We start from the raw sequence: 22,120 nt of genomic DNA, 5'->3' as shown, positions 1-22,120 counted from the left end.
AAATTACAGTAAAGTATAAGATTCGCGCATGGAGGCGCGGGTCGGGTCGCCCGATCCAGACCTATGGACCCATCCGTTTTGACAGCCGTTGGATCACCTGATAACAGGACGCCCAGATGATGCCATGTGGTACTGTACGCTATAAATACCTGCATTTATGAATATTTACTGCAAGTGCGTTTAATATATTTTCTGATCTCACTAGCTCTCCGTTGATCGCTTTCAACCCCACTTTTTTAACTTAAGAATCGAATGGCCTTAGCCTAACAAGCCTAACGTGTGTTCTGTTCTCATGATCCACAAATAGGAAGCTCAATGGGTTCACGACCTGATCTCAGGATACCAAGTTCAGCGATCCGATCCAAATTATGCGACCTGCATCAGACTCAAATCTATAATTTCATATTATTCATATAATTTTAATTTTAATCTTAATCACTAAATTAAATCATCATTAATCACTGTTACTTTTTGTACAACTTATTTGGGCAGCAAAGGTGAAGATTATTACAAACTGTCCCATGTCGAACACGTAACTAGAGGTCCAAACACTTGGCCAACCGAAAAGTATTTGCTCTTTTTCTATTTTCCTGGTTTGGTAATTAGTCCTTCATCTATACAATTTATACTAATATAAAAGGAAAATACTCTCCACATTCATAAACGGCAATTAATGACACTATTGTACTAATTTTTGTGAAGTAAAAAATATTATTTAAATTAATTTTTTGAATTTAACGTTACTTGATAAATTAGTTCTTTTTTTTAATATAATGTATTAATTATATATTTTACTCTTATTTATATTATCTTTTAAAATATAAAATATTATTTATTATATGCACGCAAAAATTATGTACTACAAATGCTAATTAATATATATAGTTTTATCGCAATTCTCAATTTTTTTATTATAATATTCTTAAGTTGATTTTTATTAATTTATTTTTATTTAATATATTTTAAAATATAAAAATATTATTTATTATATGTATGGTGATGAAAAGGGGAATAAAGGAAAAATGGGAGTTGATTTTGCAATTACCAATCCTGAGAGTTGGAAACTAATTATAGAATTAAAATATAAAAAAATTATTTATTACATGCAAACAATAAAGAAATGAGAGTCGATTTTGCAAAAATGAATCCTGAGAGTTATCAACTAATCATAGGATTATCTATTACCAAGAAAAACATCAAAGAGTTCTCTCTCCACACGTACAAGAAAGAACACGTTCTTGAATCTCGAGCTTCTCTTCTCTTCTCGTATCTTCTCTCTCTACAATCGCATAAAATAAAGATACGTACATACAGACGAATACATGTTTTGTTTGTGTATATATATACCTTTCTGCTAGAGCTTTGTTGTATGCACAAACACTGGCTCTGCGTGGATGTTTTTACAAAGATTTGAGCGTATAGGTTGGAGGTTGTGGGTTGTGGAATGATATAGGGTGGTTTGTTGGTTTTCTTTTAGCTTTTTGTTTAGTGTGTGGCTGATAAATTTGGATATTTGCGCCGACTATTGTGTGGTTTATCAAAGATCCGAATTTTGGATTTATCTGCGCACTCACTGGACCGAGACCCGGAGCTGGCGGATTCTTCCGGAGTAATCGTTTGTTGATGCTCATCTAATTGAAGCTGCTTTGAGTTGGGCGGTGTCGTCAGAATCCTCCGGTAATGATTTCTGTTTATCCGCGTTCGGTTTTTTTTGTGTGTGCTTATTCGTATATGTACGTGTGTATCAAATTTCAGTGCGAAACACCAGTTTGATGTGTTTTGCTTTGATTATTTATTTGGTCTTGGTTTCGTTTATGTGGGACAAGGAAATTGACGGTGTAGGTGATGATAGATAGAGCTTTTGAGTTGGTGTTGTTCATGGCGAAAAAAGAGTTGGCTTTTCTCATTGTGACCAAGGAAAAAACCGAAAAGAATAGTGGTTGATGTCCTAACAATATTTTGTTCAACGGAACTGTAGTGCATAGCTTTTGAAATTGATTGGCTTGGAGGATAAATCATTATTAAATTGGCTTGATCATGTTGACTTCATTTATTATGTTTTTTGTTTGCTCTGGTATAGGCTAATTGTGAGTTTTAATATGGGGGGCCTGAAACGTTTAGCAATTCATTTGAAATAGTTGTCTTAATATTTCCGATTATTAGATCCTAAGCAGGCTTTTTCTAGATTTGGTGACCAGAAAATAGTTTATTCATACTAAGTTCTTTTCCGTTTAGCTATTGCTCAAAATGAAAGGGCAACACCGCATTGCTGATGTCAAGTATCTGTTGCCTTTTTCCTATAAATGGGTAGATCCAGTCAGCATCTGTTCACTTATATTTGTGGAGTGATCATTTTAACTTTGTTAAGGAAGTTGGCTAACTGATGTCGTTTTGTTTGAGGTAGAGAGAGTAATTCCGTCGTTTGCTGATTATTCATGTAATGCGTTGGGAACATTAGCTTTGGGTCATAAAATTGACTATTATATGGGTAATGGTGGCATGGCTTGTTGAACTCAATAAATACTAAATACTCTGTAACTATCAGTTTCAGTCTTGCATGATGAGCATATACATACTTGTCATGAATGTATAGTAGAGGGGGGCGTAAATACTCTCAACACCTTTTTCTGGGTTCGAACTTCCTATGAAAGGATATCAACTAGAGAGAGAGATGCTTGGTTAGTAGTTGAAGATTGTGTGAACTGTTACTTTCCTTTATTTTTCTTTTGTCTAAAACCTGATAAACCTGCAAATTTTTTATTGCATTGAACTCTTATCTGAACTTGTCTTATTTTATTGCAGGCAGAGATGGTTGCCTTTGGGAAAAGGTTGAAGGAAAGACAAATTCAAGAATGGCAGGGGTATGCATAATAAGTTTGGTTTAGATAAATTCAGGTTCATTTTTTTAGTGATGTGATTTTATGTCTATTAGTATTGTAGGTTAAGTGACAATTGTTCCAAATATGAATGCCTGAGTCATACTTGTTCAAGCTGTCCCACTTCGTTCACTAAAGTGAACTCCTTTCAAACTCGTCTGATAGACTCACCCTTCCCCTTGGTCCGGTAGAGATTCCAACTACCGGAAAAGTACGTTTTCTTGCCTGGTCCCAAGGGGCAGGCAAGGAAGTATAGCCTCCAACACCCACAAGCTTGGTCCCAAGGGGCAAGCTTGCTATGCATTTCTTTTCGCCCTTGCTGCGTAACTCTTTTGAGGTTCGTGATCGGCTTCACCGTGGACTCTTTTTGAGTCCATTCCTTGTTATAACAATCACTTATTGGACGTCAAAATTGAAGGCCTGATATAGGAAGAGGAATTGTACTACCATGTCTTTTCAGTGCTTATGGATGATTACTCAGTAGATGAATGAAATGTTGTCTTAGACAAAATAATGCTAAAATGAAAAATCTGAGCAATTTGGAATCATATATAAGTAAGATAGGATCATGATGAAACAGCATTTTATAGTCACAATCACACTGCTTGTGTCATAGAGTCCTACTGCATTTCATAATTTGAAATATTTTTCAGATACTACATCAACTACAAATTAATGAAGAAAAAAGTGAAGCAGTATGCTAATCAAATTGAAACTGGAGCCCTGGATCGCCGACATGTTCTCAAGGATTTCTCAAGAATGCTAGATAATCAGGTAAATAGAATTGCCTGAAAAATTTATAAACGTAGTTCCAAAAGGTGTGATATGTAGAAACTGCAATCTCTTTTATTGTGCTAGAACACTTTGAGTTGCCAAAGATGTTCATAGAACTTAAGATTCCAATCGTTTCTCTTGGATGTGTTACTTATTCACTAACCCTTATTCTTTTCATGTGTGGTTGTATTCTGTTCTTCTACCATTTTGATATTTTTGGATGTAGGGGCTGTATCAATGTGAAATTTCGATAATGCTGAAGATCAGTTGATAAAGTTTTCTGTTAACCTTGAAATTATAGGGTCTTGAACAGATAGGAAAAAGATGTATAGTTTGTTTTCATGCGGGCTGCTTTGTTACAGATTTTCAATTGTTTCAGAGCAAATGAAACATGTAGTCTCTCTTTCCCTCTTCCAATTTTCAATGAAATTTATCATATTGTGTCTTCTGAATCTCTAAAGTAAGTTTTGCCTCCAGATATGTCAAGTTAAGATTTTGTTAACTGAGTTTCCAATAAGAAAGGAAATCTAACATTACATTTGTGTTTGTAGTGTACTTAAGAAAATATTCACGCTTATTATGGTGAGTTATAATAAGTTTTAGCCTGTGCTCATTTTTAGTGCTGAAGCTTATTATATGTTCTTGGTTGTCGTGCCAGATTGAAAAAATTGTTTTATTTATATTGGAACAACAAGGTCTTCTGGCAAGCAGGATTGCCAAGCTTAATGAGCAACAAGATGCTCTCCAGGAACAGCCTGACATATCCAAGATATGTGAGCTACGTGAGGCTTATAGAGCAGTTGGACAAGATCTCTTAAAGCTTCTCTTTTTCGTTGAAATGAATGCCATTGGTCTGCGGAAGATCCTTAAGAAGTTTGATAAGAGATTTGGGTACAGGTTCACAGATTACTATGTGAAAACTCGTGCTAATCATCCTTATTCCCAACTTCAGCAAGTTTTCAAGCATGTGGTAATATACTAATCAGAGATGCATCCCTTGGCTCCCTATCTTCTTTTCCTTGCCTCATCACCTGTTCAGACAACATGGATGATAATAATGAATTTGTCTCAGCATTATCAGACTTACTACTTCATCATCGATGGGGCTTAGAAGTTATATTTATAATTATTCAAAAGGAAAATGACACAGTTCATTGCTAAATTGACTAGTAATTGCAGGGGTTGGGAGCTGTTGTTGGAGCTATATCTCGAAACCTTGCGTATCTGCAGGATCGCCAGGGAAGCTACTTATCTATATATGACCAGCCTACCCTTCCCTTCCAGGTTTAACGTGTTCACCCTTCAGTTAGCTTCCATCATTTTTTTGCATCTTGTAATATGCTGCAACTAGCTTGTAAATCTTGTAAGTACTCCGCTCTTTATACCTTGAAGAATTGATCTGCAGGATCCTGTTGTTGAGTCAATAAAATCAGCTGTTGATAGATTAACTCACTCGACAAATTTCCTTAACTTTCTGGGACAACATGCACTTATCATGCATGAAGAGTTGCCTTCTCCTGCTGAGGAACATGTTGATGATCAGCGATACCATTTCATGTCACTTCTTCTCAACTTGGCAAACACATTTCTGTACATGGTTAATACATACATTATTGTTCCAACAGCAGATGACTACTCTATGAGCCTTGGAGCAGCAGCAACAGTCTGCGGTGTCGTGATTGGAGCAATGGCAGTCGCACAAGTATTTTCTTCTGTCTATTTCAGTGCTTGGTCTAATAAGTCATACTTCCGACCTCTGGTATTTAGCAGCATAGTACTCTGTGTCGGAAATGCTATGTATGCAATGGCTTATGATCTCAAATCACTATCAGTACTGCTGCTTGGTAGACTACTTTGTGGGTAGGTAACTCACTCTCTCTCGCACCCTCTCTCCAGGTCCTCCTTTTGCTGTCTAGCTATCTGGGGATTTGGAGTGCTGTGTATTTGCATGTGTTTTACTTTCTTGTTCATTTATTTATTAACTTTGCAGCAGTACTTGACATTTATATTTCACGGCTGCTTTTTGGTGTTGACTACTGTTATAGTTCTGCTAGGTCATGTTTACAGGTTGTCATATTTGTTTGTTGTGCTACTTTGATCTATCTTCTTTATTGCTTTCAGTTGAAGTTTTCCTAAATAACATATTAACCATAGTCTCCTAATCCACAGATAATAATATTTTATGAGATTCAATTATGGGAGATGTATGAAACTTTGAGAATCTGAAATTTTATCCTCCTTTTCATGAACTTGCAGGTTCGGTTCTGCCAGAGCGGTAAACCGTCGTTATATTAGTGACTGCGTGCCTCTTAAAATCCGCATGCAAGCATCCGCAGGTTTTGTTAGTGCTAGTGCTCTAGGAATGGCATGTGGTCCTGCAGTAGCTGGGTTACTTCAAACCAAATTCAAGATCTACAATATCACATTTAATCAAGTCACTTTGCCTGGATGGGTAATGGCTATCGCGTGGTTAATCTATCTTATATGGTTGTGGATCTCCTTCAGAGAACCAGCTCATGAGACTGAGGTCAACCACGTGCCACAAAAATCTAATGCTGGTCTGCTTAAAATCACCTCCTGCTCATTGCTTGTTTTCTGTCTTCATTTTTCTTTGGATGAAAATAATGGTATACATGATCACTGGGTAAATGGTGTTCCAAAGGGCAGCAAACTCTTTTCTATAATAAACTTCTCCACTTCCTCTCCCACGGGAAAAAAAAAAAGAAAAAACTTTACGTGATTGTTCATGATGATAGCTAAAAGGACAAGTTTTAGAGGCATCCCTTACGAGTGCTTTTTTTTGGAAGTGCAGTTGTTCTAGAGAACTGCATTTATATTGATAAGTTCTTGTATCAGTAAAATAATGTTATAAGAAAATTAGAAAAGAAAAAGAATTATATGGCTTGTTTATGTCTTAATTTTGGTGACAACTGTGCCCACAAGCTGGTACCGGCCACAGAATTTAGAAAAGACACTTGGAAACCTGACATCTTATTTGTTTTAACTGCAGAACATGATAAGCTTGAGAAGGGTCTTGCACAACCATTACTACCATCAACACAAAATGAAGAAAATGGTGAGGGGAATGAAGAATGTGAAGAGAGTGAAGAGGCTCCAGAGGACTCTCGTCGACCAGCCAACTCACTAGGATCCGCCTATAGGTTACTTACACCTTCCGTAAAGGTAATGCACATAGGAGCTCGAGATTTATGCTCCTCTCCGAAAGTGGCTTGCCTATCTTCACCTGTTATTGAATGTAATTGGAATGTTAAAACCGATATGTGATGTCACAGCAGTTGGTTTTGCTACTGGATCCGTGATGTAGGGTATCTTTGACACTGTAAGCAACGAACTCCATTTGGCAATTGATCGATAACAAAACCTACTAATTTAATTGATTTCAGACTAATCATAGCTGAAAGGGTTTCAAGTAAAATTCAAACTTAGCAACTATTTTGTGCTATATTTTTCTGTCTCAATCATTTCTTATAGCTGCTGACACAAGTCACCTCTTTTTGTACTCTCATAAATGTTTATATGCTATTTTGCAGGTTCAGTTGCTGATCTACTTTATGCTTAAATATGCTATGGAGATCCTACTTTCAGAATCAAGTGTTGTTACAACATACTATTTTGGTTGGACCACAGGCACCGTGTCGATTTTTCTTGCCTGCCTAGGCTTGACAGTGCTTCCAGTAAACATTGTTGTTGGAAGCTACATAAGTAATATGTATGAGGACAGGTAATTACTTTTCTACAGAGCCAGTGCTCAGATCCATAATATGTCAAACATGTCTTAATGTCTCTTAACTGATTCTTGATTGATCTCCCCTGATTTTCTCTGAATGTAATTCTATGTCCAAGCAGTTAGAGAACACTTCTAGAAAAGTATGTGCATGGTAGTGCAATTAGTGAAACAATATTTGGTGCATATTATCCCCTCAGGATGTCCTTTCAGTGTCATCTCATGGCAGTCTTGATTGGGTGAGTAGCTGATAGTAAAAATTTGGTGTCCGCTTCGTTTCCTTAAGCCACAAGGATCGACGTCATTCTCTTTCTAACTCGAATCACAGAGAATTATGCATAACCTGGTATCGCAAAAAAATCTATTGCCAAACCAATTACGGGGACTTGATGTGCAAATTACATTACAATTTTATGTTTGGCTTGTGAGTAGGGGTCAGCCATTTCATCCAGTTTAACACGTAGGCCTCACTTTATAAGACACAACTTGAATCATGTATGTGCCGTTGTTTGCCTGCCAGTTGGAATTCTGCTGAACTCCATTGTGGTGCCTGTCAGGTGGTGACTATCTTCACCGTAACTGGTTGTTTCGCAAATGATAAAAAATAACTTGCAAACTATCTTGCTCGTGATTTGTGTTTTACTTATAGGCACGAACTATGTTTCAGTTAGTGGTGCTTACGGCTTACCAATTTTGTTTGTAAAGATTGTTTCACATGATTAGTTTCTTTAGATATGTAGTGCTTAAGCATTTTATCCTTAGAAACATCTCTATGTCAAGCACGATATGTGCTAAAGAAACCAACTTCACACGTCGTGCTTTTAAGCCATTGTCATCTGAAGTTACTGATCGACTTATGTAATTGATCTGTTTGCAGGCAAATATTACTGGCATCTGAAATTATGGTCTTGCTGGGTATAATTTTCAGCTTCAACTTCATAATCCCATATTCTGTGCCACAATATGTCTGCTCAGGCCTCATAATGTTTGTATCTGCTGAAGTATTGGAAGGTAATAATGTCTATGTTTTCAATTGTCGACTATGACTTTAGCTGTCAAAGCATGTTTACGCTGTTGGAATGGCACCATAAGAAACACATTCGAGAGAGTCTAATCCTGAAGTTTTACGAATCCAGTAATCTGAAACTTTTTCACTCAGTTTGTGCCAAGTTATGCAAATTTCTTTTCATTACTATTTTTGGTGTTTTGCATTAGAAGCATGATTATGGAACCAGCAACCATTTTTCTGTTTTTTTTTTTTTTTTTTTTACGTTCATCCTTTAGTGTTATATTAAATGCTATCTTTTAGTACCAATCTAGGTAAGTTGATGTAACCATGCATGACTATGGCCCTCAACATATTCATAAGAAAATGTGCTTCATCCTCAATAGCAAACAACTGCTCTTAGTGCTGGAGTTGATATGTATATTTAGTAAAAAGGAAATTGGTATCAGCACTGTCAATCATTTTCAATTCATGTTTTGGGTTGTGGGACGGGTTAGTGTAGGGATTTGATAGGGGGTGGATCCCGGATACTCAATAGTTGATCACTTTAACAATGAGCCGTCGTTGTTACTTTTACAGGGGTCAATTTGTCACTCCTCTCCAGAGTAATGTCATCCAGACTTTCCCGTGGAACCTACAATGGTGGCCTTTTGTCCACAGAAGCTGGGACACTTGCACGAGTAGTTGCAGATGGCACAATCACTGTTGCAGGGTTGTTAGGCCAGAGTATGCTCTTAAACATCACCCTTCTCCCTTCCCTAGTGATTTGCATCGCCTCGATTATTGCTACCTGCTGTACATACAACTCCCTGTACTAAGACCTGGTTGTGTTTAGACCATGTAGTGAGGTCGTCAAAAAGCATCGTCCATTTCCATTCATTCTTTATTATTTCTCCTCGAATGAATGTCTTAGTCAGTCTGAAATTCTGGTTTTTCTTTTGTTTGACTATTGCATCAGAATGTTGTAAATTTCAAGCAACAATAGTCTCACCATTTTATCTTTATAATATTCATCCTTGTGGTGTCCCAAGTCACGTATATGCATCTACATACCTTTGCATCTGAGTTATAATTAAATGGTTTAAATGTCGACTCTGTACGACTCTACTCATGTCGTACGATATAATTCGTACGGTATTACAAATTAGTCCCATCAAAAAACGCACGGTGCATTGCTTATTTCCAAACCAACATCACCGTCGGATCTTGGACAGCGTAAGTACAGTTTGAATGGCCGCTGAGATCGTTGGAAATTTGAGGTATTAGTAGTAGATAGTTAGAGCTGTGCATGTCATTACTATCTACACGCTACAAGTGATGTTTGAGTGAAAGGTAATGTAGTTAGCAGTTCAGTCAGTAATGAAGATGGAGAATGGTCCACACCAATATGCCATGAAACATATGCTTGTTGAAATTCTCACAACTCTGTATGCTTGAATTTATGTATAGTGAGTCTCCTATTAGTGGTCATGACTGTACATACCTTTTCCCCAAATCACTTTCCTTACACAAACATTTGTTTTTCTCATTGTTTGTTGTTGGGTGGGAGTTGTTATGGCTTTATTACAATGCTGGTTGGATGCACTAAGGAATTTGAGAATGGTTTGTGGTCAATGCATTGGTGTTACCACATTCCAAGTAAATCAATCAGTCATGTCCTAACTGTGATGCACTTTGTTACGTGATACGTTATTTTTTTTAAATTGTATACTAATTATATAATAAATATATTGTATGTATCGTATAATTTATTTAAATTATTAGATTTGAGTTAGAATTTTCGAGAAAATAGTATTGTATTTGTTAGTGAGAGGTGAAGAAATAAACCATTTGCATTGAATGTCACCTAACATGCAGCTGATCATTCATTGATTAGCAAGGCCCACAAGATCAATCATCACGGCCTGATTAAGTGTCACCACAAATCAAGACTATATAGTATGAACGAATTAACTCTGGTAGTTGAATTCACCTAATTCCCCCATGTTCTTATTATACTTCAATTTTCAATTATTAGAAACCTTAACTAGAGCTCTCTAGCTAAAGAGTTGAACAAAGTTAGTATGAGGGATAATTATATTGCTCTAAAAAATTTGGTGTAATTATAAGTAAATTTTTTGTAAGTTTTTGCCCGATAAATTGACTTATTCGTTAGTAAAAATTCACTGAATTTGCTAATATTAGTAAAAAGAATGAATGGGTTCTGTATTTACTCATCATTGATTTATTACAGGTCAAATAAATATTTTTTAGATAAAGTTACCCTTATATATCTTCATATGCGAATGCATGTGACGAGGTTTATCTCCACTTTTATGGTCAGAAAGACTTGTTTGACCTTTAATAAATCAACAATAACTCAATTGGGAATAAATATGAATTTTTATTCAATTTGGTGTTCATATTAGCAAATTCGATAAAATTTGACTAATGGAGGAATTTATGTATTAGATAAAACAAAAGTCAAAAATGTAATTTCTAAAACTACAAGGGGTTCGTGCAATTATATGATCTCAAGGGGGCCAACACGATAGGATCAAGTTGGATTTTCTATTCAAAATCATGCATTTTCTATTTTATGTAATACATATAAAGCGTGGGCACAAAAATTACATTATTTTATTTTATTAAAAAAAAGATTATATACGAATGATGTGTATATATATGTCTTGATTTGGATTGAATTTTTTATTTTAAATTAAAAGTGTTTTTATTTTATATATATATATATATATATATATAACTCCAAAACCAACTGATCGAAGCATTAACAAAAATTCTGAAAAAGAAAAGGATGTGAAGGAGACCCGTTTTCATCTAGAAATATTTGATATTTAATATATACACACCAAATTAATTATGATAATGATCTGAACCACTTTGTTTTTTTCTTAATAAAAGTGATAATTACATTATAATATGCAAACATGTATACTTATATACTTTAATAGATTCCTCTATAATATTCAAATTAACTACAAATGACAACGAAATAATAAATTTACAGACTCAGGCTATATCATCAGGCCACCACTTCATCTGTATAACGATGTGGGATTTCCTAAATCATGATTTGACGACCTTGGAAAAATTATAATTTACCTTATTATGAAATTACGATACTCTTTTCTAATGAATTTATTACAAGAAAGTTTTGACAGAGGTGAATGAGAAGTAGTGGTGTCCCTTTCGTTGTTGATTGTTCTTCTGTTGATCACAGATTTTCTCACCACATAAATCAGTGATTGGTGTGGAAAGGAAGAGATTTTTCTTTCCAAAATAAGAACTATAAAAAATATTAAAATTGGAACTCAAAATTTTGCAGCTCAAATGGGTACACGTTTGTGCCTCGGCGTCGCCCGCAACCGCACAAATTAAATGTTCCATAAATGTGCCACTAATAATAATACAGCGTATGATACGATTGATATGAGAGGCGTTCGATAATAATTATCGAACGAAAGAAAAAGGTTGTGTTTCTCAACTCTAATTTTTTAGTGAATGAATTATGTGTATTTACATCATAATTATCGATGTTGTCCCATAATTCCCGCGATCAACGGGATGCCGTTGCGTCAAAGTAAAGCATGTTGGCACACATGTGGGCCCACCTGGGCTCTTGTGGCCAACATAGACCATTAGGTTTCCGTCTCGATTAGGAACCGTTAAATAGTCCTTTTGGATGTCTAAAGTCGGCCGTTGGAGGCCTCCAATCTACCCAGAAATTTGCTTGCTTAGTGTTTTATTGTACGAGGATGACTAGCTATACTCACCATGCATGGCCCTTTATAATAAATTCAACAAAATTATATTTTACTCCGGCAATAGTTATTGAATTGATCAAGGAGTGCATCTTTTTTCGCATCTCTATGGTCCGGCCTCCATATCATGTGTCGCTTGAACCTTTGTGTGGCTTAAGAATTCTGTACCATAAGAAATCTTAACTCGAACCGATTATCCATAATCAGGAATTACGCTTACAATACTTTGAAAGTACTGCACTTCTACTACATTGGCGAAGATACAACCAATGGTTGGCTCCCCCTCTCGATCTGTGTGCATCCTCAACAACGATCCACAAAGTTATATCTGATGTTAAATACTCAACTTTAGTAACTTGCATAGCACCAGGTCGACTTATGACTCCTCTAAGACCCTCAAATGTCTTTGCCGCAAGTTCTTCTATGAAAAGTAATCTCTACCACATCCCCAACCCTTACTTTCATACATGTGGATAATTAATATTTATCATAATTATTTTTTAGTTATAATTATTAATTATAACAAAAGATCATATTTACTTTTTCAAACTAATTTTTTGAACAAATTTTTCCTTATATGTTATTAAATATATGTATATTTATATATTTAATGCAAAAAGTGTTAGATTCAATGTTTTGCCCCATTGAAACTTTAACTTTAAACCCTTTCTTGAGTTGAAAAATATTTTTTAACTGTAACAAAAAGAGTTAATAATTAATTAATTAATTATTCAAAATGTTGAACCTAAATATATATTATATTGGTATAATAAATACATTAAAAAAAAAACCCTAACATAAAAAGTTACTTTTATATTTGAATTTAAAATTAAATTATTAACTATTTAATCTAATATAAATCTTAGATTATCATTTGTATAGAGATGATTCCCACATTTTCGTTTATTAACTGTATTCTTTTTGTTGAAAAAGTTGAATAAAGATTTATTTATTCATTGTTCTCAAAATAATCCAAGATTTGTTTAAATATTATCCTAAGGTTAATAGAGATATTATCATTTTAATCCAAATGAATGGAAATTTGAGATTGTTTAAGTTCAAATCACTGACTTTGTTCCTTTATCAATATATAATTCCAATAATTAATGTGACTTGAGTGTTGGTTTGTTGGTAGATCTCTTAATTTTCATATATGAAATGTCATGGGTTTGATTTTAAGTTGTATCAATTTTGAAAATTTTAGAAAATTTAATAAGCCGGTCGGTTCACTTAATTTCGGATTGGGTCACTGGTTCAACCGACTATCTGAGTTGATGTCAAAAAAATAATAAGATTTTAAGGCTAGTATAGTTTTCTGGGTTGAACCGGATCGGATGTCGAAAAATAAAATGATTTGAAGTTGTTATGATTTTTTGGGTTGAATCGGATCTGATGTCAAAAAAATAAAACGATTTCGAGGCTATTATGATTTTCTGGGTCGAACCGAACTATTTTATGAATTGAGTAGTGATTCAACCGGCCTGCGCTGGATTTTGAAACAGTGGGCCCAGATGTCTAAGGTGGTGTAAATTATAGGACTGAACTTATAATTACAGAACTAAAATTATAATTTTTTTATTTTTTTCAAATACAGAATCAAACTATTTTATGAATTGAGTAATGATTCAACCAGCTTGGGCTGGATTTTGAAACAGTGGGCCCCAGATGTCTAAGGTGGTGTAAATTATAGGACTGAACTTATAATTACAGAACGAAAATTATAATTTTTTTACTTTTTTCAAATACAGAATCGAACAAAATTTTATTTCCCACCATTAAACTGTACTGCTACTTTCCGTATTAGACTCACTAATCACACGGCAAATATATCTACTTATTTGCAAACGACACGTGATCGATCATTTTGTGACGATATTTCGACTTTGAGTTTGGCCGAATCGGGTCGGGACTACTCTCATCCTTAAATAGAGGTGGATTAGTTGATTTCATGTGAGTGACACACTCTTCACAAAAGTTGTACATATTTCTTGAGTTGCTCTACTTTCCAGCTCTCCCTTCTCCATCGCCTTCAAACCCCAACAAGCCATCTTTCTGCTCTCAAATTACTTAGCCGCCCCACTCGCACGTAATGCCCTCTCTTCTTCAACTATTCATTCATATATAAAAAGAGATCCAAGTGGGTTTGATTTTTCTCTGCAGTCAACACCTTACATTACTCTCCAATTCACGGCTTTGGAAAGGGAAAAAGAGAAAGGCGTGTTTCGAGTTAAGGTTGTAATTTGAAGAGATATGTTGAGCATACTGCTGCGGTTTCCAGTAATTATTCTGCTGTTTCATGGCTTCTGTTGGTCGGAAGAAGGTATCAGAAATATTCACTTCTCTGCATCTTAAATTTTGTAAAAATTATACTGACACTCTTTACGTCAACTTTAGATACATAAACACCTCCCGCTTTATGTAAAATTACAGATACACCCCTTTAAGGGATGTCAGTACAGTGTACCTTAAGTGGTATTTATGTAATTTTTTGCCACTAAATAGAACATATATATACTTGTAATTACAACTACAACTTCAACGAATGTAGGTTATAATTTTGCAAAAGGTAGAGGATATCTGTGCATTTGAATTGAACTTCGAGGGTTGTCGACGTAATTTACCTTTGTAAACTTTTACTATATTAATCAATCCCATTATGTTAACTATTTTACATAATTGAAATAATTATTTTAATTATTTTATTCATTTAAAAATATTTGGGATTTTCATGATTTTGAAGAGAAGAACAAAACAGTAAAATCTCAAACAAGATTAAATTTTAGTGCAGTGAAATTAAGGTGTTAAAACAAGTCCATTGTGCATGGCTGTTAATTTCTTGGTCATTTTTTGCTTAGGCAGGGCAAAATTTGGGTCTAAATTAATTTTGACTCAATGAATTTTTAACTAATAAAATGGATTTAGGAATAATAATTTTATTTTACAACTCCTGCTCAATCCGAATTTTTAAAATAATAATCTTGTAAAATATTTTTATTTTTTTATTATATGAAGCAGAAGTTCAAAATAGACATTCAATTAAAAAAAATGAAGGTTTATTTTCCAAAAAAGTGCAACAAAAATTCTACTTTTGATAATTTAACAACTAATCAAAATTTGAAATATATTTGAAAGTCCCAACAAAGAAATAAAATAATATTATTTTTATTAAATTATTATAACTCGAAGTACATTTTTTTAAGTATGCATGTATTCACAAGTAAGCAAACAGTGAACGGACATATAAGGAATAAATTTTTAACCCTATCTTAGACTATCCGAGGAATGGTGTACATATTCCATTTCTTCAGTGAGATAAGAATTGCTAAAATCGGACCGATATTAGTACCGATTCTAATACTGTGAATCAGATATATAACTATATATAATATATAATATCATTATATCTAATTACACGAACTAAACGGACAGTAATTTTGAAATAAAAAATTCAATCCGCAAATTTGACTATTTCACAGATTATTGACCTACACTCCTACACCTCCTCTTAATGTAGCACATGTGTGTGTGTGTGTATTGTTAGTATCACATTAGGCCTACAAATTAAGAGTACTTCATTTTGGGCAACAAATTCTTGATAAAATAAGGTCCCATATATTTACTATTCCCAGCTGGATCAGAATTAACATCCAACTACTTCTACTTTCCCTATACTACAGCTCTCAGTGCGTCACGTTGGATGCATGTGTACAAAATATTTTTCCCCTTGATTGAGAACTTCTACCGTATTTTGGTTTCACATATAAGTATTATATATATGATTGACATGTGATTTTTTTAAAAAAAATTAAAAATATAATTAAATTTAACTATAATTTTAAAGTGGGACTGCATATAATATACGCGTGGGTGTGGCACAAATGAGTTTTCACCCCTTTTTTTTGTATTCATTAGCAGTTGTGGTATGGTGTTCATGCGTGCATATAATAATAATTTTTTATTCTTTGAATATAAATAAAATTTATGAATCAAATATATTATTTTAATAAATAAAAAAAGAGAAAACAAAAACTAATTTATCAGTTGAAGGGCATTTTTCATTTTATAAAAGATTAGTGCGGCAGCTATCATTAACTGCTATTTGTGAGAATGGAGGAGCTTTCTTTATATTAGTATAGATTATATATATATATATATATATTTTTTAATTTACAGTAATTAATTATTAAAATAGGTGTTTTCTAATTGTGGTGTTCAAAATTTAGGACCAAACTACAGTTTCATGCACCAAGCAACCTCAGCTCCACGAATCTCGTACTACGACTACATCGTAATCGGAGGCGGCACCGCCGGCTGCCCACTCGCCGCCACACTCTCCCAGAATGCTACCGTCCTCCTCCTCGAGCGCGGCGGCTCACCCTACGGCAACCCCAACATCACCCATCTCTCCGCCTTCGGGAGAGCTCTCTCCGACCTCTCCCACTCCTCCCCCTCACAACGCTTCATATCAGAAGACGGCGTCATCAACGCGCGCGCCCGCGTGCTGGGCGGAGGCAGCTGCATCAACGCCGGTTTCTACTCACGCGCTTCTGCCGATTACGTGAGAGCCGCCGGGTGGGACGCTAGGCTGGTGAACGAGTCGTACAGGTGGGTGGAGAAAGTGGTGGCGTTTCAGCCACCGATGCAGCAGTGGCAGTCGGCGGTGAGGGATGGGTTGCTGGAGGCCGGTGTGGAACCTAACAATGGTTTTACGTACGAGCATTTGGTCGGGACTAAGGTTGGTGGAACCATCTTCGACGGCGAGGGGCGGCGGCACACGGCGGCGGATCTCTTGAAGTACGCGAATCCCAAGAGGCTTACTGTGATGTTGCACGCTTCCGTTCATAAAATCTTGTTCAGAACTAAAGGTTTGTCTTTGAACATTCTCATGTTATTCACAATAATTACCAAAAATAATAATTTTATTCAAATTTAAATCATATTTCAAGCACTATCTAAATTTGAAAATATTTTTTTTAATTATTTATTATTTTCCGAGCATATATATTCTGTTGATCATATTTAATAATATTATATTATATCGACCATATAAGATCTTATATAAATACATGAATTTTAATTAATTGTAATAATATTATAACATTTTATTTAGTTTTATCTGAAGCTCCTCAAATATATTGATAAGCATTCATTTATATTAGGACAAACTACCATCAGCTCTCTTGAGATTCGACATAATTATAAATATCCACTCATTGCTTTAAAAATTATCAATACTCCAATCCGTTAGTTTTCTTTAGGTTTTCATCCATTTTTTTTTTATAAATTGATCAAATTGCCATTGTGAACTATGAATTATAATCTAATTATTTCTAAAATTTGCATAAAATTTTAATGGATTAAGTGAAAATTTTATTTTTATAATTTTTTGAAAAATTTCATCCACATGGTTCGATTTTTTATTTTTTAAAAAAAAATAAAAAGATAAGCAAAGGGCTAAAGTTGATAATTTAAAACCTCCATCAAATGATTACATAATTTCATTAATTACCAAAGTATTGATACTTATTTAAAGATCGATAGAGTATTTGTAATCATACCAAATTTTAGTAATATTCATTGTAATAAGCTTTTATATTATTTACATATTTATTTTCAAAATTTCCTATATTCTCATAATTATTAAGCATTTTATAATGCATATATTTACATATCGCCTGATAATATTCCAATACGCTGCATCTGATATTACCATAATTTTGAACTATTTATGTCAATTCTATTTAGGTAACGTGAAATTATTTAATTTTGACTTATTATTCAATTACATGATCAAGAAAACCTAATATTAAAATTGCATTTTTCTAATTATTAAATAAATAGGGAGAAAGAGGGCAATTGCACATGGGGTGGTGTTCAGAGACTCTTTAGGACACAAACACAAAGCCTACTTAAATCGTGGGCCCAAGAATGAGATCATATTATCAGCTGGGGCGTTGGGAAGCCCACAACTGCTGATGCTGAGTGGGCTGGGCCCAGCAGATCACCTCAAGGCCCATAACATATCAATAGTCTTGGACCAGCCTTTAGTGGGCCAAGGCATGTCCGACAACCCGATGAATGCCATATTCGTACCGTCCCCAAGCCCTGTGGAGGTTTCGTTGATTCAGGTCGTCGGCATCACCACCTTCGGAAGCTATATCGAAGCTGCTAGCGGCGAGAACTTCGCCGGCGGTACCACTCAAAGAGATTTTGGGATGTTCTCACCTAAGGTATGTTTGGTTAATTTTTTTTAGAATTTGTTTTACGATATTCTTGTCGATACGGCCCGATTCTTGGAATTGTGGGCTTATTGGGCCAAGATAGACCCATGGGCTTTTATTTATTATTAACTTTTTCTCTTTGTTTTTCTTTTTTTTATTATTTTTTGGGGGGCAATTGATAATTTGTTACATAATTTTAACCTTAGCAAATTTACATCTCTTACAATCATATTAAATTCTCTTGGACAGTATCTATGATTATTTACCAAAATAAGATGGGGTTTAGTTAAATTTATCTATAATATCTTATAAGTTCATACAGCTTATAAAATATTTTTTGAAGTATATAAAATGTTGAATTTTATTTGATAAATAAAATTTTAAAGTGTTTGGCTAAAAAAATATATACAAAATTTAAAAGATATTAGTAATGATAATTTTATAATTAATATGATTAAAACTTAAGAAGATTGTTAAAATTTTAATAATAAATTAAAAACTCTTTTTTTTTTATTTTAAAAAACTGATAAACTCCTGTTGTGTTTTGATTCTATAATAATCTCTTTCAGAAACTTTGTAAAGCATTTTTCAACATCTTATAAGATGTTTTAAAAAGTGTGTAGGCTCACCCAAAAGTTTTAAGGGGTGGTTCGCAAACACTTATTTCAAACACGTATCAGCTTATTGCGCTGAACAGATTTTGTTGGTCTTATACTTTCTGAATTTGAATTGTTTAAATTAAGTTGATTTAACTTAAAAACTATAAGTAGTTAGTTCCCTAGCTACCAACTTTTGCAGTTTGTAAATAAAATGGTAACTAGTAAATTGTTTTTTTTATATGATCCACTTTCGACTCTTTTTTTTTTTACTTTTAATTTTTATTTTCAAAAGCTCTCATTTTACTATTGTTCAACTTATCACTTTTTTTACAACTTATTCCCAGATTTTCTTTTTTTATTCAAATTAAGTTTGACCGAAACAGATCAATCACGGATAAGTGTGATACTATTATAATGTGAGTGTTTACTTTTTATTAATTGAAGACAATTACACACTGCAAGTATATTACGCTTACCGTATAATTAATTTAGGTTCGACAAATTCCAATTTAAGTTAAAATTTTTATGGTTACAAAACCAGAAATTATTCCAAACAGCCCTTTAATTTCTTGAAAACACCATGAGGATGCAGATAGGGCAGCTCTCAACAGTTCCACCAAAGCAAAGAACGGAGGAAGCTCTAGCCCAAGCCATCAAATCCATGGAATCCCTGGAGCCGGCAGTCTTCCGTGGCGGATTCATCCTGGAGAAGATAACAGGCCCAATCTCCACCGGCCACTTAGTGCTCAGGAACAAGAACCCCAACGACAACCCCTCCGTCACCTTCAACTACTTCACCCACCCTCAGGACCTGCGCAGGTGCGTGCGAGGCCTCCAGCTCATTGAAAATGTGGTTGAATCACGGGCATTTTCGCCCTTCAGATACGACTACCTCTCGCTCCCGGCTCTCCTCAACATGACCGCCGCGGCGCCCGTGAACCTCCTGCCCCGCCACGCCAACGTCTCGACGTCGTTGGAGCAGTTCTGCCGGGACACTGTGATGACCATCTGGCACTACCACGGGGGTTGCCGGATGGGGAGAGTGGTGGATGCTGAGTACAGAGTTCGTGGCGTCGATGCACTCAGGGTGGTCGATGGCTCCACGTTTCATTACTCGCCCGGAACCAATCCTCAGGCCACCGTCATGATGCTCGGAAGGTAAATTCTATGAAAATTCGCATTTTCAGTCCCTATAAAATTAGGTTCATCATCAATTTCAGTATAATTTATTATTATTTTCTCACATTATATCTCATATTTTTTTTTTTTTAATTTTCAATTCTCATATGACTTTTCCGTAACGAAAAAGCCATGGGGTCGATAGTCTAGCACGTGTTTAAACTAAAGGCTTGTGACTTCTCTGTTAATTATTGGACGGAAAAGTCACGCGAGAACTAAAAAAAAGTTCAAATTTATGGGAAGTAATAAAAAATCGTAATAAATATGACTAAATGAAAAAAGACCCCAATATATGGAACTAAAAACGCAATTTTTTCTAAATGATATGTATATATTTGTGAAGGAATCAACTATGTTGTGTGAATAATTACATCAATTCAGTCTTTGATCACATCGAACTTCTATTGCATTTCCTATTCCATATTATATATACAAACTCCGTGCATAAAATCTTCTCTTAATAAAATAAATGTCTTAATCTTAATGCACGTATTGTGTATATATAGCATATACAACAGAATTTAGAACAAAAATCCAATCTTTAATGTGATAAAAAAAGTTGGGTGTTAGTGTAATTATTCAAATATTAGGGATGAATTTGTAATTTAATAATTTGTGAAATCAATTTCTAAGATTTCTTTTTTGGGTGTTGATGTGTTACAGGTACATGGGAGTGAGAATTCTCTCGGAGCGACTTGAGAGGTCGAGGAGAAATTAATTGTAATATTTTTTGTTTTATTTTTGGGTAATGAAATCTCAGATATACTGTGACTTGTTGAAGTGTATGTGTATGGAATATTTACTTATTAATAATATTTGAAAAACGTTGACAGAGTTGAGATGGCCGAGTTGGTCTAAGGCGCCAGATTAAGGTTCTGGTCCGAAAGGGCGTGGGTTCAAATCCCACTCTCAACAATATATTGTGTTTTTTATTTCTTTTTTCCTCAAGATGAGTTACCACTCTCTAGCTCATCATCATCCCTACGATTTCAGTAGGGCCCACACATATTTGAAACATACTAAAACTATTTATGCAATACGTCAATATTTTTCATTCAAATTCTAATAAAATAAAATTAGATATAAATAGTAAATTTTAAGAGGAAGTGTAAATATAATTTCACATTTTAAAAAGAACTAAGTATAATTAATTTTACATTTAATTATACTTTTTATCAATCCGTCACCGCAATAATTCATATAAATATATTTTTTTTCTTTGGGTAGGATGTAGAAAATTGTAGATTTATGAAGCATAATACGTCTAAATAATTTCTAAAAAGTTCAAAAAAAAAAAAAAAGATAATTATATTCCCATTTCCTGAGATTTGATGTATTTATACATAAATTTTTTATAATTTGAAAAATTACATCGAGTACCCCTGAGGTTTGTTTTCATCTGGCAAATAGAATTACTTTGATCTGGAATAAAAATATTTATTTAACATGTAATATATCAATAATAAGTCAATTAGGGGTAAATATAAATTTCTATTCGATTTCTTTTTGTTAATATCAGCATATTCGATGAATTTTGATTAATTGATAACTTATTTTTTAGATAGAAGTAAATTTCAGGAGTGCTAAATGTAATTTTCTCAAACCACAGATATTCTACGTGTATATATTACTTACAATATAATATATTTATAATATAATTGATATGTTATTAAAATTATAATATAAAATATATATTTATAAAATTTAATAATTCAGTTGGTTTGGTGTACCTAATCACAAAACCTAAACCGATCGAATTTACCAATTTTTCTTAAAAAATAATCGAATACCAAATTAAATTTTTGATTCGATATTCAATACAAAGCAAAAATTCGATTTGATTGATTTTCGAAGGAACACCCCTAATTAATGTAACAAGGGGCTTATTTGTTTACATTTAGGGTAAACTAAAATTGTCTTCCTTAAGATTTAGTATAATTATGAATACTCTCTCATTAT

The 22,120-nt window shown here is 34.1% G+C and overlaps 2 protein-coding genes and 1 non-coding gene across 5 annotated transcripts; all 3 read left to right on the top strand.

Annotated features, from left to right (window-relative positions):
* Window positions 1-1,160: 1,160 nt before the first annotated feature.
* LOC105157373 (SPX domain-containing membrane protein At4g22990) lies at window positions 1,161-9,431 on the top strand. 2 transcript variants are annotated; one of them, XM_011073787.3, is made up of 11 exons: window positions 1,162-1,677; window positions 2,803-2,861; window positions 3,530-3,650; window positions 4,309-4,620; window positions 4,830-4,934; window positions 5,056-5,510; window positions 5,907-6,208; window positions 6,661-6,833; window positions 7,202-7,392; window positions 8,273-8,406; window positions 8,981-9,431. In XM_011073787.3, the coding sequence occupies exons 2-11, from the start codon at window positions 2,809-2,811 to the stop codon at window positions 9,217-9,219; spliced, it is 2,085 nt and encodes a 694-aa protein (XP_011072089.1). In that variant the 5' UTR covers window positions 1,162-1,677; window positions 2,803-2,808; the 3' UTR covers window positions 9,220-9,431. The 2 variants fall into 2 exon arrangements, with proteins under 2 accessions (XP_088738431.1, XP_011072089.1); XM_088882305.1 differs by lacking the exon at window positions 3,530-3,650 and having other exon boundaries at window positions 1,161-1,677.
* A 4,674-nt stretch (window positions 9,432-14,105) lies between these two features.
* On the top strand, window positions 14,106-21,000 carry LOC105157364 (protein HOTHEAD). 2 transcript variants are annotated; one of them, XM_088883098.1, is made up of 5 exons: window positions 14,106-14,482; window positions 16,386-17,027; window positions 18,004-18,392; window positions 19,575-20,140; window positions 20,825-21,000. In XM_088883098.1, the coding sequence occupies exons 1-5, from the start codon at window positions 14,413-14,415 to the stop codon at window positions 20,877-20,879; spliced, it is 1,722 nt and encodes a 573-aa protein (XP_088739224.1). In that variant the 5' UTR covers window positions 14,106-14,412; the 3' UTR covers window positions 20,880-21,000. The 2 variants fall into 2 exon arrangements, with proteins under 2 accessions (XP_088739224.1, XP_088739234.1); XM_088883108.1 differs by lacking the exon at window positions 20,825-21,000 and having other exon boundaries at window positions 19,575-20,144.
* Window positions 20,996-21,076, top strand: TRNAL-AAG (transfer RNA leucine (anticodon AAG)). Its single transcript has one exon. It is a non-coding gene; the product is annotated as a tRNA-Leu (tRNA).
* Window positions 21,077-22,120: the final 1,044 nt, after the last annotated feature.

This window comes from Sesamum indicum, linkage group LG1 (genome assembly GCF_026168435.1).
Source record: "Sesamum indicum cultivar Baizhima isolate 11 linkage group LG1, ASM2616843v1, whole genome shotgun sequence".
NCBI lineage: Eukaryota > Viridiplantae > Streptophyta > Magnoliopsida > Lamiales > Pedaliaceae > Sesamum > Sesamum indicum.
This window is presented reverse-complemented; position numbering and strand designations above follow the sequence as displayed.